General features: G+C 45.8%; 1 protein-coding gene across 3 annotated transcripts in view; it reads right to left on the bottom strand.

The window, feature by feature from the left end:
* Positions 1-15,529, bottom strand: part of MDGA2 (MAM domain containing glycosylphosphatidylinositol anchor 2) — a 647,298-nt gene that overhangs the window by 217,680 nt on the left and 414,089 nt on the right. For all 3 annotated transcript variants that reach the window (XM_037901392.2, XM_037901393.2, XM_043548875.1), the window contains one exon: positions 12,043-12,372. In XM_037901392.2, coding sequence (XP_037757320.1) covers positions 12,043-12,372 — 330 coding nt within the window. The remainder of the gene's footprint in view (positions 1-12,042; positions 12,373-15,529) is intronic.

Raw genomic sequence — 15,529 nt, 5'->3', positions numbered from 1 at the left:
AAGCTCAGTCTTGAAGCCAGTTAGTTTTTTTGCCCCCACTGCTCCCTGTGGGAGGTGGCTCCAGAACTTCAGTCCTCTGGTGGTTAGAAACCATTGCCTAATTTCAAGTCTAAACTTGTTGATGGCCAGTTTATATCCATTTGTTCTGGGATTGGTCCTCCTTTGAGCAGGGGGTTGGACTAGATGACCTCCTGAGGTCCCTTCCAACCCTAATATTCTATGATTCAAGAGCGGGGATGAAATATTATGTGAGATTGTGCTGTGTGTGGGTGTGGAGCATCTGAGAGAAGATTTTTGTAAATATGTTGGTACTGTGTAGTATGAATTCTGTAAACACTTTTGTGAGAGGTCCCAGACGATTGGAAAAAGGAAAATATAGTGCCCATATTTTAAAAAGGGAAGAAAGAGAACCCAGGGAACTACAGACCGGTCAGCCTCACTTCATTGCCACTTAACTTAAATAACTCCTCTCCCTCCCTGGTACTTATCCCTCTGATGCATTTATAGAGAGCAATCATAGCTCTCCTCAGCCTTCTTTTGGTTCAGCTAAACAAGCCAAGCTCTTTGAGTCTCCTCTGATAAGGTAGATTCTCCATTTCTTGGGTCATCCTAGTAGCCTCCACTTCACCTGTTCCAGTTTGAATTCATCTTTCTTAAAAATGGGAGACCAGCATTGCACACAACATTCCAGATGAGGTCTCACCAGTGCCTTGTATGATGGTAATAACACTTCTCTGTCTCTATTGGAAATATCTCGCCTGATGATCCTAGGACTGTATTAGCCTTTTTTCACTGCCGCATCACATTGACCGCTCATAGTCATCCTGTGATCAACCAATACACCCAGGTCTTTCTCCACCTCTGTCACTTCCAACTAATAAGTCCCCAGCTTATAGCAAAAATTCTTGCTGTTAGTCTCTAAATGCATGATCTTGCATTTTGTTCTATTAAATATCATCCATTTTCTATTACTTCTATTACAAGGTCATCCAGATCTTCTTGTATATTCCGGTCCTCCTCCGTATTGGCAATACCTCCCAACTTTGTGCCATCTTCATATTTTATTAGCACACTCCCACTTTTTGTGCCAAGGTCAGTAATAAAAATGTTAAATGAGATTGGTCCCAAGACTGATCCCTGAGGAACTCCACTAGTAAGCTCCCTCTAGCCTGAGAGTTCATCTTTCAGTCTGACTTGTTGTAGGCCCTCCTTTAGCCAGTTCCTTATCCACCTCTCAGTTCTAATATTAATCCTCATCTTCTCCAATTTAACTAATAATTTCTCATGTGGAACTGTATCAGGTGCCTTCCTGAAATCCAAGTAGATTACATCTGCTGCATTTCTTTTGTCTAAAAAATCAGTTATCTTCTCAAAGAAGGATATTAGTAACTTTCTTACCACCTCTTCAATACAACAATTGAAACAATTATAGAAAATCAACAGTTGCTTTCCATCATTTAGGCTACTTACTTTTTGTAGTTCACCAAACTTGGAACAGATCATTTAACTTAAGAAAGGGCTGTTAGAATGTTTCCTAACCTTAAACACCTGTTAATCACTCTGTTTATAAACAAAATTCTGACTCCCTGCCCCAGAGGCACCAGCTGGGAACAGCATGTCTCCCATCTCCTCTGCAGAACTCATTACACTGCACACTCAAAAAGCTTATGCTCAAATAAATTGGTTAGTCTCTAAGGTGCCACAAGTACTCCTTTTCTTTTTGCAAATACAGTCTAACACGGCTGTTACTCTGAAAACTGCACACTCAGGCTGCCTGCCTGAGGCTTGCAGTTTGTGGGGCCAGGGGATGGGGGGAGGGCAACACCCCGCTGCATCCCCAAACTCCACCTATGTGCCAATCTATAAAACAGAAAATAAGGACAACCCAGGGAAATACAGACCACTCACCTTAACCTCAGTACCTGGAAAGATAATTGAGCAAATAATTAAGCAATCAATTTGCAAACACCTAGAAGATAATATGGTAATAAGTAACAGGGGCATTGCCCGCAGATCGAGGGATGTGATCTGATCGTTCCCCTCTATTTGGCATTGGTGAGGCCTCATCTGGAGCACTGTGTCCAGTTTTGGGCCCCACTACAAGAAGGATGTGAAAAAATTGGAAAGCGTCCAGCGGAGGGCAACAAAAATGATTAGGGGACTGGAACACACGACTTATGAGGAGAGGCTGAGGGAACTGGGATTGTTTAGTCTGCGGAAGAGAAGAATGAGGGGGGATTTGATAGCTGCTTTCAACTACCTGAGAGGGGGTTCCAAAGAGGATGGCTCTAGACTGTTCTCAGTGGTAGCAGATGACAGAATGAGGAGTAATGGTCTCAAGTTGAAGTGGGGGAGGTTTAGGTTGGATATTAGGAAAAACTTTTTCACTAGGAAGGTGGTGAAGCACTGAAATGCGTTACCTAGGGAGGTGGTGGAATCTCCTTCATTTGAAGTTTTTAAGGCTCGGGTTGACAAAGCCCTGGCTGGGATGATTTAGTTGGGGATTGGTCCTGCTTTGAGCAGGGGGTTGGACTAGATGACCTCCTGAAGTCCCTTCCAAGCCTGATATTCTATTATTCTAACAGTCAGCATGGATTTGTCAAGAACAAATCGTGTCAAACCAACCTAATAGATTTCTTTGACAGGGTATCAAGCCTTGTGGACAGGGAGGAAGCAGTAGACGTGGTATATCTTGAACTTATTAAGGGCTTGTCTACACTGCACTTTACAGCGCTGCAACTTTCTCGCTCAGGAGCGTGGAAAAACATTCCCCTGAGCGATGCAAGTTTCAGCACTGTACCGTGCCAGTGTAGACGGTGCACCAGCAGAGCGCTCTCCCAGCGCTCGTGCCGTGACTACGCAGCCACATTAAAGCACTGTTCACGTCAGGAGTGTTTCTTAAACAGATGACCCAAATCTCCTAATTTGCATCAGAATCAGATTTGGAAGTCTAAATGGTTTGGGAGCACACAGATCTGGAAAGGTAATGGCTCGAGCGCATTACCACTGAACCTTTAAAACTACACTTGTCCTGCAGAAAGGGAGGGTCTTTAATTTCACAAACATCCAATGAAATTCACTCCTGATGCACAAATGGAATTCTATAGGCTCTGGAAATGTGTCATGTCCCCTGGTACTGTTATCCGTGTCTGATTGGTGGGAGGCTGCTACAGCACATCCCATGAAAGTTAGCTTCAGCAAACTCTTCCCTTCCTCGCAATGCAGCATGTGAGGTTTTGCGTCCTCCCCTTTCGGCAGCAGTGGGAATCCTGCTGGAGTAAGGAATGAAGGATCATACCCACAATCAGATAGCTGATAAACAGCAAGGTGTGTAAGATAGCAATGCTCAGTTCTGGCACTTGGAAAATGTGTTTGTGCATGGACCTTATGTTCATCTCTATCACAGAAGTTATGAATCCTGATGAATCACTAATGACCTTCAAATTCAGACTGAAACACTTTCAGCTTTCCCTAATTGGGTGATGAAGTCATACAAATAGACATGTCTTTTAAGCCGGTAAGGAAGACTGGTTCTGAATGATATTTTTTCCTCCCTCTTTCTCTTTGTCTTGCATGTTACGGGACAGTGAACCTAAGTACTGACATAATACATCACTGCCTGCAGAAATTATGAAAAGCTGACAGGTATGGTCATCTGAATGATGCTTCTGATTTATTCTATTACTCTTCCAGATGATCCTATGGCAAGTAAAGATAATGCACTGGTAACTTTCTGCTAGAGAAGCAACGCATGAGTGCACAGAATGTCATTCTCCCACATGCATCCATCAGGCCCCAACACTGCATTTGCCAGCTAACAATCTTCTCTCTCTTTCCACTTCACTCCTGTCCCAGTTAGTAAGATGAGCACTGCTAAACTGTACAGCTGGAGTGCATGCTACACTACATCGAAAGCTCAGGTGTGTGAGGCTGTTGTTCATAGGCTCTGTCTTCACTGCCTTTGTGATAAATAAACATGAAGATAGAAATTAGCACTCCAAGTATCTGAATCACTGATTGTCTTGTCTGTAAGTCTGTGGCCCAGTGCATAGAGCACTAGACTGGGACTCAGGAGACCAGGGATCTATTCCCATCTCTGCCACTGACCTGCTGTGTGACCTTTGGCCAGTCACTTAATCTCTCTGGGCCTCAGTTTCCCCATCTGTAAAATGGGGATAATGATACCAACCTTCTTTGAGATCTACTGAGGAAAAGCGCTAGAGAGAGTTTAGGACCCAATCACATGGCATAATACACTGCATGTCATTGTCCTCAAACTGACACACACACAAAAACAGCACATGTCCCCCAGTAAAGTGTCCATATGGACAGCGATGATGTCTGACCTCGCAAAGGGAAAAACACTGATTACATACTCCCTCCACCTTCTGAGAGGCTTGATGCTGGGGAACGGCCTCTCCACTCATCTTCTAAGGGAGGGAAGGAGCTGTAGCCTCCCTCCACAAGGCTGAGATCTGGGAGCAAGGAGAGTCTGGGAGCAAGGAGAGTCCAGGAGGCACTGGAGGAAGAAGCCCTGGATGCCCTCTCCTTCCTCAAAGAAGACTGTTGGCAAGGAAGAGACATTCTCAGGTGCAGATCACTCCCTAAAGACAGCGCTGTGGAGTGCTCTGACAGCCTAGTGAGTCATGGTCAAAAGATGAACCAAGGATGGACACCAGTATGGATACTGGTGAGCACCACAGGGGAAGGGGAAAAAAGTCTTCATGTGAAACTTGTTCCGTTGACTGTGCATCCTGCCTTCTCTCTCTGGCCTTTGGTGACATGCCAGAGTTTTGACAACTACTGTTACCCTGTTTTACAGCTTTTCCCTCTGAGATGGGCAGCACTTGTGTAATTCCTTTGATGTTTTTTTCTCGTCCCTCACACCTTGATACTGTTCCAGGAGCCTGGCAAGTGCAACAGCGAGAACCTGTTTACCAAATGTGATAATAGCCAGCCCTAAACATCCTGCTACATCCTGTGAGTGTTCAGAGATCTCTCCTCTCTCTATCAGACAGATGTTACTAACTCCCTTCCTCAGCTGGTCTAGATGGGGGACCAGAGAACCCCCAGTGTCTATGCTAGCTTCTGGCAAAGGTGGAAAATGGTGAAAGGCAGCCCTGGCCTCTCACCTACTGGGGTCCTGCAGGGCCAACACAGCCCAAGAAAGGAGGTGCAGCGCTGGCCATGGAGGAGGCATGGGAAGGCAAGCTAGGGGGTGTAAAAATCAATGCATCCCTGTGGGCAGCCAGAGGGTTCTGCTGGAGCACTGAGTGCAACATACAGCTGCCCACCATTGGCAGAAAAGCGGAGGGAGGTTAGCCCTGGGTGCAGTGGTCCAGGCCTAGATGAATTCAGAGTTTACAGTCTGGGAGGAGGAATCTGAGGGAGTGGATCCCTGGGGCCAAAGCCCTTCTGATGTCACTAAGAATCAGACCCAACCTGGCAGTTCCCTTCCAATGCTGAGATCAAGGTCTGAGACAAGGGTCCCCCTTCTCCCGGTCTTCCGGATTTGCTGCAGCCTTCTGAAGGTTTGTGATGGCCAAGGATGCTTCTTGTTCCCCTTCTGAGACTTGTTGACAGCATTCTTCTGGATCCAAGGCTTAAGCATAACTATGGCAGAAACTCCCTGTCGCATTTGGCTGTGTGCGTAGTTTACAGCAGACCTTCCTTCTCCTCATCTTCCTCCCAACTGTTTCTTAGACTCCTCTAAGGGGCAGGGACATGGAGTAACTACTGGTGTCGAAGTGGGAGAAAAATTCTCCCTTAATATCGTGGGCGGCTGTCCTAACAGATAAGCCTAAGGTCACTGTGGACCATTCCCCTCTATTTGACATTGGTGAGGCCTCATCTGGAGTACTGTGTCCAGTTTTGGGCACCGCACTACAAGAAGGATGTGGAAAAACTGGAAAGTGTCCAGCAGAGGGCAACAAAAATGATTAGGGGACTGGAACACATGACTTATGAGGAGAGGCTGAGGGAACTGGGATTGTTTAGTCTGCGGAAGAGAAGAATGAAGGGGGATTTGATAGCTGCTTTCAACTACCTGAAAGGGGGTTCCAAAGAGGATGGCTCTAGACTGTTCTCAGTGTTAGTAGATGACAGAACAAGGAGTAATGGTCTCAAGTTGCAGTGGGGGAAGTTTAGGTTGGTATTAGGAAAATCTTTTTCACTAGGAGGGTGGTGAAACACTGGAATGCGTTACCTAGGGAGGTGGTGGAATCTCCTTCCTTAGAAGTGTTTAAGGTCAGGGTTGACAAAGCCCTGGCTGGGATGATTTAGTTGGGGATTGGTCCTGGTTTGAGCAGGGGGTTGGACTAGATGACCTCCTGAGGTCGCTTCCAACCCTGATATTCTATGATTACCCTGGAGGGACTGAGAATGTTTTTTTTGAACTGGCTATCACCACCTTATCACCCCAGACAGGGGCATGCAGGGGCACGGCCCTCCCAATAATCATCGGGGCACAGAACTTCTCCGGTCCCAGGGTCGCAGAGGCAGGGAAGAGTGAGCTTCTACCGGGGTTGGGGGGAAGAGTGAGCTCCTCCCAGGACCAGAACCGGCAGGGGAGGGTAGAGGGAGTTCCTGCCGGGGCCCGGGGTGGAGAAAAGAGCCAACTCCTGCTGGGGCTGGGTTGGTGGGGGGTAGCAAGCTGCTCACAGGGCCAGGTGGGGAGCGGGGGAGAGTGAGCTCCTCGGGAGAAGGGGGCTCAGATTGGTGTCTCTCTGCTTTTCAGATCTCACAAGCCTGCCTGACTGCCTTCCTGCTCGCTAGAAACATGCAGAGTGATTTAATGCCCTCGTCACTGCACCGTTGGCCAACATGTCTCACTTCTTCTCCCTTGGCCATGGAATCATAGAATATCAGGGTTGGAAGGGACCTCAGGAGGTCATCTAGTCCAACCCCCTGCTCAAAGCAGGGCCAATCCCCAATTTTTGCCCCAGATCCCTAAATGGCCCCCTCAAGGATTGAACTTACAACCCTGGGTTTAGCAGGCCAATGGTCAAACCACTGACCTATACCTCCCCATCATATTGTCCTGTTGATCTGATCCCTGTGAACAGTTTCCAGGCCAGCGCCGGAATGGATTCTGGGACAAGTGCCAAGCACTCAGTCAAGGACACACTGTCCCCTTGCCCATCGCCTCTGAAGTTGGAGAGCTGGTGTTCCAGGCCATCTTCTCCATCCCCGGCTGCAAGGCTTTCAGGGTCAGCCACATGGCAATCACGGTGAGGGGATGTGCTGCAGGGGAGCAGTCTGACCAGACTCCTATGAGTTTTTCAATTTGTCTGCGGTCCTTCAAAGTGGACTTGGGACAGCTGATAACCTACAGCTGCTGTCCGCACCGTTTGGTCTGTTTGTACTGAGGTGATCCGGTTGCTTCAGGAGTTACCTGTGTCTGCCCTCCTTCTTATTCCTTATAGAATCACCCCTGCCGTTCCCCTCTGACAATGCACCTCAGCTTCTCAAATGGGTGGCAGGTTTCCTATCTTCACCTTTCTGATCTATTGTCCTGTTGGCTCAGTGCATGGCAAGCCCCTGACTCCCTGAGTGTGGATCTCTGGATACCGGGCCACAAGCAGACGACCAGCAAAAGTTATAAATTTCAGTGCAGGTTTTTCATGGACTTTAGGGTAATTGCATGGAGAGGAAATCAGGGGCATGAGCTAGGCCTGGCTCATGCCCTTCAAACAAAATGAGTTGACTCCGTGGTGGCCATCCAGATTTTCACTATCATCTACCTGAGGGGCAATGATTTGCTCACTCTAACCAGCACGGGCCTATTTAAGCCTCTGAAACAGAACTTGAGAAGGGTCAACTAGGTTGTAGCCAGTTGCTTTTCTAGCTTGGTTGGTGCTGTTTCTGTGGTATGTTAGATGAGGCCTGTGGTGGACCAGGACAAGATGATGGACAATCAAGCCACCAAGTACTTTCCACAGATGGCTGTAACGGAGTGTGGTGAGATCTCCCAGCAACTCTGTGACAGTCAGGAGATGAGGAACACATTTCTGATGGAACAGGCATCAATCAATCCATCACCTGGAATGGATGGGAGTTATTCCATGTGGAGAGACTGTCCCACGATGCTGGTGGCTAGCACTGGTATATGAGGCCTTCTTTTGGGGCCTGGTTGACACAGCCTATAGACTGTAAGACGAAAGCAAGTGGATTTTTCTTTCCTGATGGAAGTATCCGTTCAGAATAAGAGAAATGACAGATTGATAAAGGCAAGTCAAGCTCCTCCTCCTTATATTGCTTCCAGGACTTCCTGACCTAGGGCTTGGAATTCCTATGCATTATTCAAATAAACTCGCCGCCTCGTCAGTCATTCAGACCACCAAGGAGTCAGTGTGGCCAGTAGACTTTGCCCTCGTTAGATCCTCTCCTCACCCTCATTACATTGTTACAGTATGTCAGTCGTGCTACACCAAAGAGCCTGGGAAGCTTCAGGGCATCTGTTTTAAGGGGCTTTTACAAAAAACAAGTAGTTTCAGGTTTCACTTGGCATAAGATTTTGGCTAAAGAGGGAAACTGATGGGGGGAGGAGGTCTTTGAATAATGAAAACGTAGAATGGGGTGTTGTGCACCGATGACCCTACGATGCCTGTATAGTTGAACGGTGTTTTGCTAGGTATGATAGATAATAAAACCAACTGCATGAGTACTAATCACATACTCCTGTGCCCCCTGATTCTACAATCAGACCCACATGGGTGGAAGCTCCTGATCGGATGGATCCAAATGCAGGATGAGGGCCATGGCTCATACAGATCACGTGTGAAACAAACCCCAAATGGAACACCGATTGCAGGGTATGATGGTTGTAGAGGAGTGGGTGGAATTTTTCCATGCGGTGGGGTGGGGGGGGGAAGATGAATCTTCCACGTCTTTATCAGAGCCAGACGAATTTCAGCTACCTGGACAAGGCCTCCAGAGGATCTGACCACTTCACAATCATTAAATGTATATATACACTCAGAAATTCACTGGGAGGCAGGGAAGTGCTACTAGGCCCATTTTACATTTAGGGGAGATTAAATGGTTTGCCTGCCCAAAGTCATACAGGAAACAGCTGTGACAGAACAGGGAATGGAATCCAGGCCTCCCACGTCCTGGTCTGGTCCCCTAGCCACCGGACCATCCTTCCTCTCCTTCCTATTATTCAGAACTTTCCTCCTATTGCACTTTCAACGGCCAAGGGCTACGGAAACATTTTAAGAAGTCACACATGACTCAGGTCCTACCCATGCATTTCAAAACTGATTTATGGGGCTAACATTTTAAAAGGGGCTTCCCATGTTATGTCCACTAGGGCAGGAAGCAGGGCAGTTGCCGTGGGCACCAGCTTTCAAGGGGCACCGCCCCATTGTGCCACTCGGCCGTTTTGTTTTTCTCTCCGCTGACTGGCTGGCTTTTTTTCCTGGTCCACCCTACGGCAGGGAGGTGCTCCCAAAAATGTTTTCCACCCCGGTCAGCAAAAGGCGTTGGGTCATTCCTGCTTACACAGCCTCTTTCTGTTCCTACTCTCTTAACATTTAAAACACCACCACCATAGATCAACTCAAACAGCTCCTCCTGATATCCATGGCATGTTACCGAGGACAGAGGGCAGCATTATGGCTCTAAATATAAAGAAGGAGTCTGACAATGAGGAGGAGAGCTACGCAAGAGAGCGTTTACCACATTTGACTCAAGAGAGTGTTTATAGCGTGACAAAAGGTGATGTTGTCAGTGCCAAGTATTAGTGCTGTGACAAAAGACAAATAGGAGACTCTATGGAAAAACTGGTTTCAGAGTGAGCAGCCGTGTTAGTCTGTATCCGCAAAAAGAACAGGAGGACTTGTGGCACCTTAGAGACTAACAAATTTATTTGAGCATAAGCTTTTGTGGGCTACAGCCCACGTCATCGGAAGCATAGAATGGAACATATAGTAAGAAGATACATATATACATACAGAGAACATGAAAAGGTGGAAGTAGCCATCCCAACTGTAAGAGGCTAATTAATTAAGATGAGCTATTATCATCTCATAGCTATAGTTCATCTTAATTAATTAGTCTCTTACAGTTGGGATGGCTACTTCCTCCTTTTCATGTTCTCTGTATGTATATATGTATCTTCTTACTATATGTTCCATTCTATGCATCCGATGAAGTGAGCTGTAGCCCACGAAAGCTTATGCTCAAATAAATTTGTTAGTCTCTAAGGTGCCACAAGTCCTCCTTTTCTTTTTTATGGAAAAAACTAACCTTCTACTTTAGTGAAATTTAATAAGCCTTTTAGAAAAGCCCTTTAGAAACTGGGCAGCACGTTTCTGTGCGCATGGCAGGGTCAGAGTGAGGCTGTTCCATAATACCTCCTTACTCTGCTGCAAAATGTGATGTGGTATGTGTGTTCTTTGCTGGCTTACTCCAATGGCCTGTGTGACATCCATGACATACCTCAGATCAGCGTATAGGGGAACAGTGGGGGCCAAATACCTAACTTGTTTCAAGACTGAGCTCCCTAAGTTTAGGGAGGGGATGATCTGATGAGCCTGCCTACAATGGCATGTGGCCCATCAACGACAGCTATTAGCAAATATCTCCAGTGGCTGGAGATGGGATGCCAGATGGGGAGGGCTTTGAGTTACTACAGAGAATTCTTTCCCAGGTGTCTGGCTGGTGGATCTCACCCATGTGCTCAGGGTCTAACTGATCACCATATTTAGGGTTGGGAAGGAATTCTCCCCCATGTCAGATTGACAGAGACAAAGGCAGGGAGTATTCGCCTTCCTCTGCAGTGTGGGGCAGGGTCATTTGCTGATTTGAACTAGAGTAAATGGTGGATTCTCTGCAATTTGAAGTCATTCAACCAAGACTTGAGGATTTCGGTAATTTAGCCAGAGGTTATGGGCCTAACACTGGAGTGGGTGGGCAAGGTTATGTGGCTGGCAATGTGCAGGAGGTCAGACTGGATGATCACAACAGCCCCTTCTGGCCTTTAAGTCTTTGGGTCTATGACAGTTAGCATAACCTGATGAAAGTTGTAGCCACGTATCATATCAAAGACAGGAGCTATAAGGCACAAAACACTGACATGCTTTGCCTGTGTACTTTAACACAAATTTGCGATTTTAACCTATCTGGAAACATACATTCATTTGTACTGGAAAAACTGAATAGCAATCCTTTTTTTTTTCTAGTGATAGCAGAAAGAATATTTTCTATTACAAAATATATTTTCTAGATTATAAAAAAGTATAAAGCAGCTTTCATTTGGACCTGGTTGAAGGGCCTTTGCTGTTTTTTTTTCAAACTCACGAGAGAAAGGAGACAGTCAGTTTTGCTCTATTCATATTTGATTTGACATACCGGGGGGAGAAAACCTTTTTAATTTATAAAAACCCAATCATGGGTAACAAATGCAGAAAGTAACTGACTCTACCAGAAAGCATTCCATACTAATTAAGGATTTTTGTTGATTTTTGTGGCTGCAGTAACAATGGGGGCTGCGCCAGTCACTAAAATCAGCCACTGGTAAAAAAACGCAAGAAACTGCAATATTCATGCATATGTGTTCACATGAGTTACAAGCCATCCATCTGTTCAGAGAGAAACACACGCACTCCATACGCATTGGAAGATACTCTTAGCTGAGACAATTGCCAACAGAGAGAGATACTTTTTAGTAAGACACAGAAATGAGCATGCATTGAGTACCTAAACCACGATGGATGCCTATGGGATTTTGCCAACTGGGAGCAGCATGAGCCCCAGTATTCCCTTACATACTCATTAAAACACAGCTGCCTGCCCCGCACCCAATGTCTACTGCTAGATGCAAGCAGCTGCACGACCTTCCTTTGGGGAACAGAGCATCATCTGCCACCCATCCAACCTTCTGCCTTCTGTTCATAGGAGCACCACACTCTGGAAACCATGAGTCCAAGTTATGGGGAAGCCTGCTAGGTTCGCTCCTCTTCTCTTGCACGCACACTGAGGAAGAGCCAATATTGGACCTTTAACTTGTAAAGCCAAAGTCGAAGGGAGCAGCCTTACCTGTACTGCTGGATATGTTGACATCAATGCTGATATCGGATATACCACCGCCTTTCAGGGATGCCACGCAGGTGTACGTTCCAAAGTCAGTGAATTTCAAGTCGATGATGTCCAGGTTGGTGGTGCCAGGGGAAACATCAGGGTCAGTCTGGGTGATGACCATCCTTTCTGAGCTACGCAACGGGCGTCCGTTTTTAAACCAACTGAATGTGAGCTCCTCAGAAGGAACAGCTTCCACCTGGCAGGAGATTTTCACCTCACGCCCAATCTGGATGTTGTCGTCTTTGTGATAGGGGTCAGGCGTGATCCAAAACCGGCCTTTTTTTAAGGCTAAAATATAAAAATATGCCCACAGTTAGTCTAATATGGTACAGCTCTTGCCACCTGAGACCCCCAATCCTGCAAACCCTTACGCCCGTGCACATCAATGGTCCCACTGAAGTCACAGTAAACTACTCACGTGCGTAAAGTCAAACACATGGCTTAAACGTTAGCTGGATCGGGTACTTAATTAGCGTCATAGCCACGGCATACATATGTATTGCTAAAGCTCTCACCGCTATTGTCATGCAAACAAGGAACAGACACAGTAAATAAACCTGGCTGAGCTGCTGGCAATTGAAGGGTAATAAAAATAGTTCAAGATTCCTCAGTGTTGACTGTGTGTTGTTCTAGGTAGATCCCCGCCCCGCCCCGCCCCCCCCCCCACTGTCCTATCAGAGTGCCTGAAGATAACAAAACACAGAGATCAATCTAATATCACTGGAATGATCAGCAGCGTCATCTCAAATCTGTCTGCGGACAGGGACAGCTGTGTGGAACAGCCCATGGGAAAAAGCAAACAAACTCCTAGGCTAAAATCCTTCCTGAGGTACACACATGCGGCTCTTCCCCCCATCAATGGCCTGGATTCACCCCTCGTCATACCAGTGCTCACAGGCTGCAGCCTCCACAGGCTTGTCTCAGTGGGGATCCCACTGCCAGCAACTGCAGTCCCAGAAGTGGCCAGGTAAGGAGCACACCTGGAGCATGGATGCATCCTCTGAGCAGCCTCCCTTAGTCGGTCTGTTCTGAAGTTGCAATTTAAAGCAATTTAAATTTAAAGCTACCCTTCCCCAGTGTATTCCCCATGAGAGGCTGTGCAAATGTAACCCACACACCTTCTGGGTATGGTGCTCTGTCCCGTCTAGTGGCACTGAGACCACTTAGAGAGAATTAATGAGTCTGCTCTACAGCCTCAGCTAAGAGCGAGCTGGCTTTTAGCTCATGCGGTAGAGGCTCATGCACTAAGCTCCAGAGGTCCCAGGTTCGATCCCGCCCACCAGCGCCCGGGGTCTGTCAGTGTTATACAAACACAGCATGCCCTTCCTAGGGATGAAGCGGGGCTGCCTATCCCCGGTGGGGCAGCGCCTGTCGAAGTGAAGTGAGGCCAACATGCGCGCACACAGCTGGGGACAGAATGTTAACCAGAAATTGCAGTGACAGAGCTTGCCACAAGCATCAACAGGTTTTTGAGGTTTTTAAATTAATCATAAAGTTATTTTCTTCAGTTCACTAGGACAAGAATTAATTAATATTAATCCTCAACCCTCCAGCCAACTAGGGGAAGTACTGTCCCAGTTTTACAGAGGAAGAACCTGTGGTAAAGAAATTAAGTGAGGGCTTAAGGAGACAGTGTCAGAGCCAGTATGAGAACTCAGGTGATCGAGGTCCCAGCCAAGAATGCTAACTGCTACCCCATGACACTCTCTTGAGCCAGGACAATCTTCAACCGATGAGAGTCACTAACACAAATTCAGCAATTTGCCATAAAAAAGCAACTTGATGGCATACTTCAGACATTTGTTTTCAATATTTTTGTTTAAAACTAACATAAAACTATCCTGAAACCATGGCAATTTGAATTGGCAAAGCAGCTGGTATGATGCTAATTTTGGAAGCTTTTCCACAGTCAACCATTAAGCTCTTTAAATATGTATAACTTCTGATATACTGCATGTAAATGCTACTTGTATAATCTCTCTCTCTCAGAATATATTTCTCTATATATTCTGTGTCAAACTGAAAAGCCCCACAAGGAAAACACCAGTTGGAAATTTTATAAACAAATATTCAGGCTAAACACAAAAACTGGAAGACAAATATTTAAATCTGACATTTCTGCTGCATTATGTGACTTTTTAGCATAGTGGAAAGTTCCTTTGTCCGTCCCGCCCCCTTATTCCTGCAACTGCTCATACAGTGCTTCATGCATGGAGCATTCCGGGGTGAAATTAGGACACACAGCAGCATTCCCCTGTCTGGCCTCATGTATTTAGATGCTTACAGCAAATGAAGTGTGACATTGTTACAAATGGTAAAGGCTGTGTACTGAAAATTTTCTTGTCAGGATACTCATACTTTGGGTAATAAACAGTTTGCTCATATACAGAAAGTGTAACAAGATGAAATTGAAATGAACTTATGAGGTACAAAGCAAGCTAGGAGAGCATCCATTGTCAGCTGTTTATGAAGTGTTGAAAATGCTAATTCAGACTCTCTGTTAGCTCAGTAACTCTTGGAATAAAACTGCTTGACACTTCATTGATAATATTTTAATTGTATTTTTTATCTGTTTTTTTTTTCTTTTCATCCTCTACCCACAAATCTAAAAATCTTTCAAAATCTGGATAGCAGCCCACAAACAGAAAGAGATGGACAAACACACAGACAATAGACACAGAGAGACACAGTAACTCTGGGCTGGTGAAATAGCATAACCATCTTAATTAGAGAATGAAAGAATTGATTTGTTTGTAGCACAGGCTGGAGAACACAAGAGGTTATTGGAAACTCGGGTACTTCATTGTTGAGGTATATGGATGGCTGCTAGGTTTCTAATAAAGTATTTCTGAATCTTGAAAGTTTCATGAATTTTAATATGAAAAAATTCATGTCACAATATGCTAGTCGTTATTCATCATTTGCTACACTGTTTAAAAGTTGCAATCAACCGCACAGGAAGCAGAAACCGACCCATGTGGCTTAGCTGACCAATCCAACACAACAAATAAAGAAACGGAAAATTCTCAAAGTGAACATTTGTAGTCAGCAGCTGCAATTTGTTCAAATACCATTTCCGACAAATACACGGATGTAACAAATACACTCACACTTTGCAAACAGAGGGGGGGGAAGTTAAATAAATGATGTAAGGAATAATTCAGTCAGCTCTGTTTAGTAGTAAAATCACCAAGCTGGTTTCAATTCTGAATCATTTTTCCCCTTGCCTGCACACAGGGAGTTTTAGCCATTTCTCTTTCCCAGCAAGTGGATAGCAAAGTTGAAACGAAAGCTTTAAATCTCATCCATTCCTCATTTTGGCTAAAACCATAAGAGCAACTGTAAGCTAAGGAGAAAGGGAGTCTCAGGCTTCAGGCCATAAGCCTCATGGTCAGGAACACTCCTTTCATTGCCCATGAACTACATTGCACAGTTGGCTCCCAGC

The sequence above is a fragment of the Chelonia mydas genome, chromosome 6 (assembly GCF_015237465.2).
Source record: "Chelonia mydas isolate rCheMyd1 chromosome 6, rCheMyd1.pri.v2, whole genome shotgun sequence".
Lineage (NCBI taxonomy): Eukaryota > Metazoa > Chordata > Testudines > Cheloniidae > Chelonia > Chelonia mydas.
Note: the sequence above shows the minus strand (reverse complement) of the source record. Positions and strands in the feature narration are given on the sequence as shown.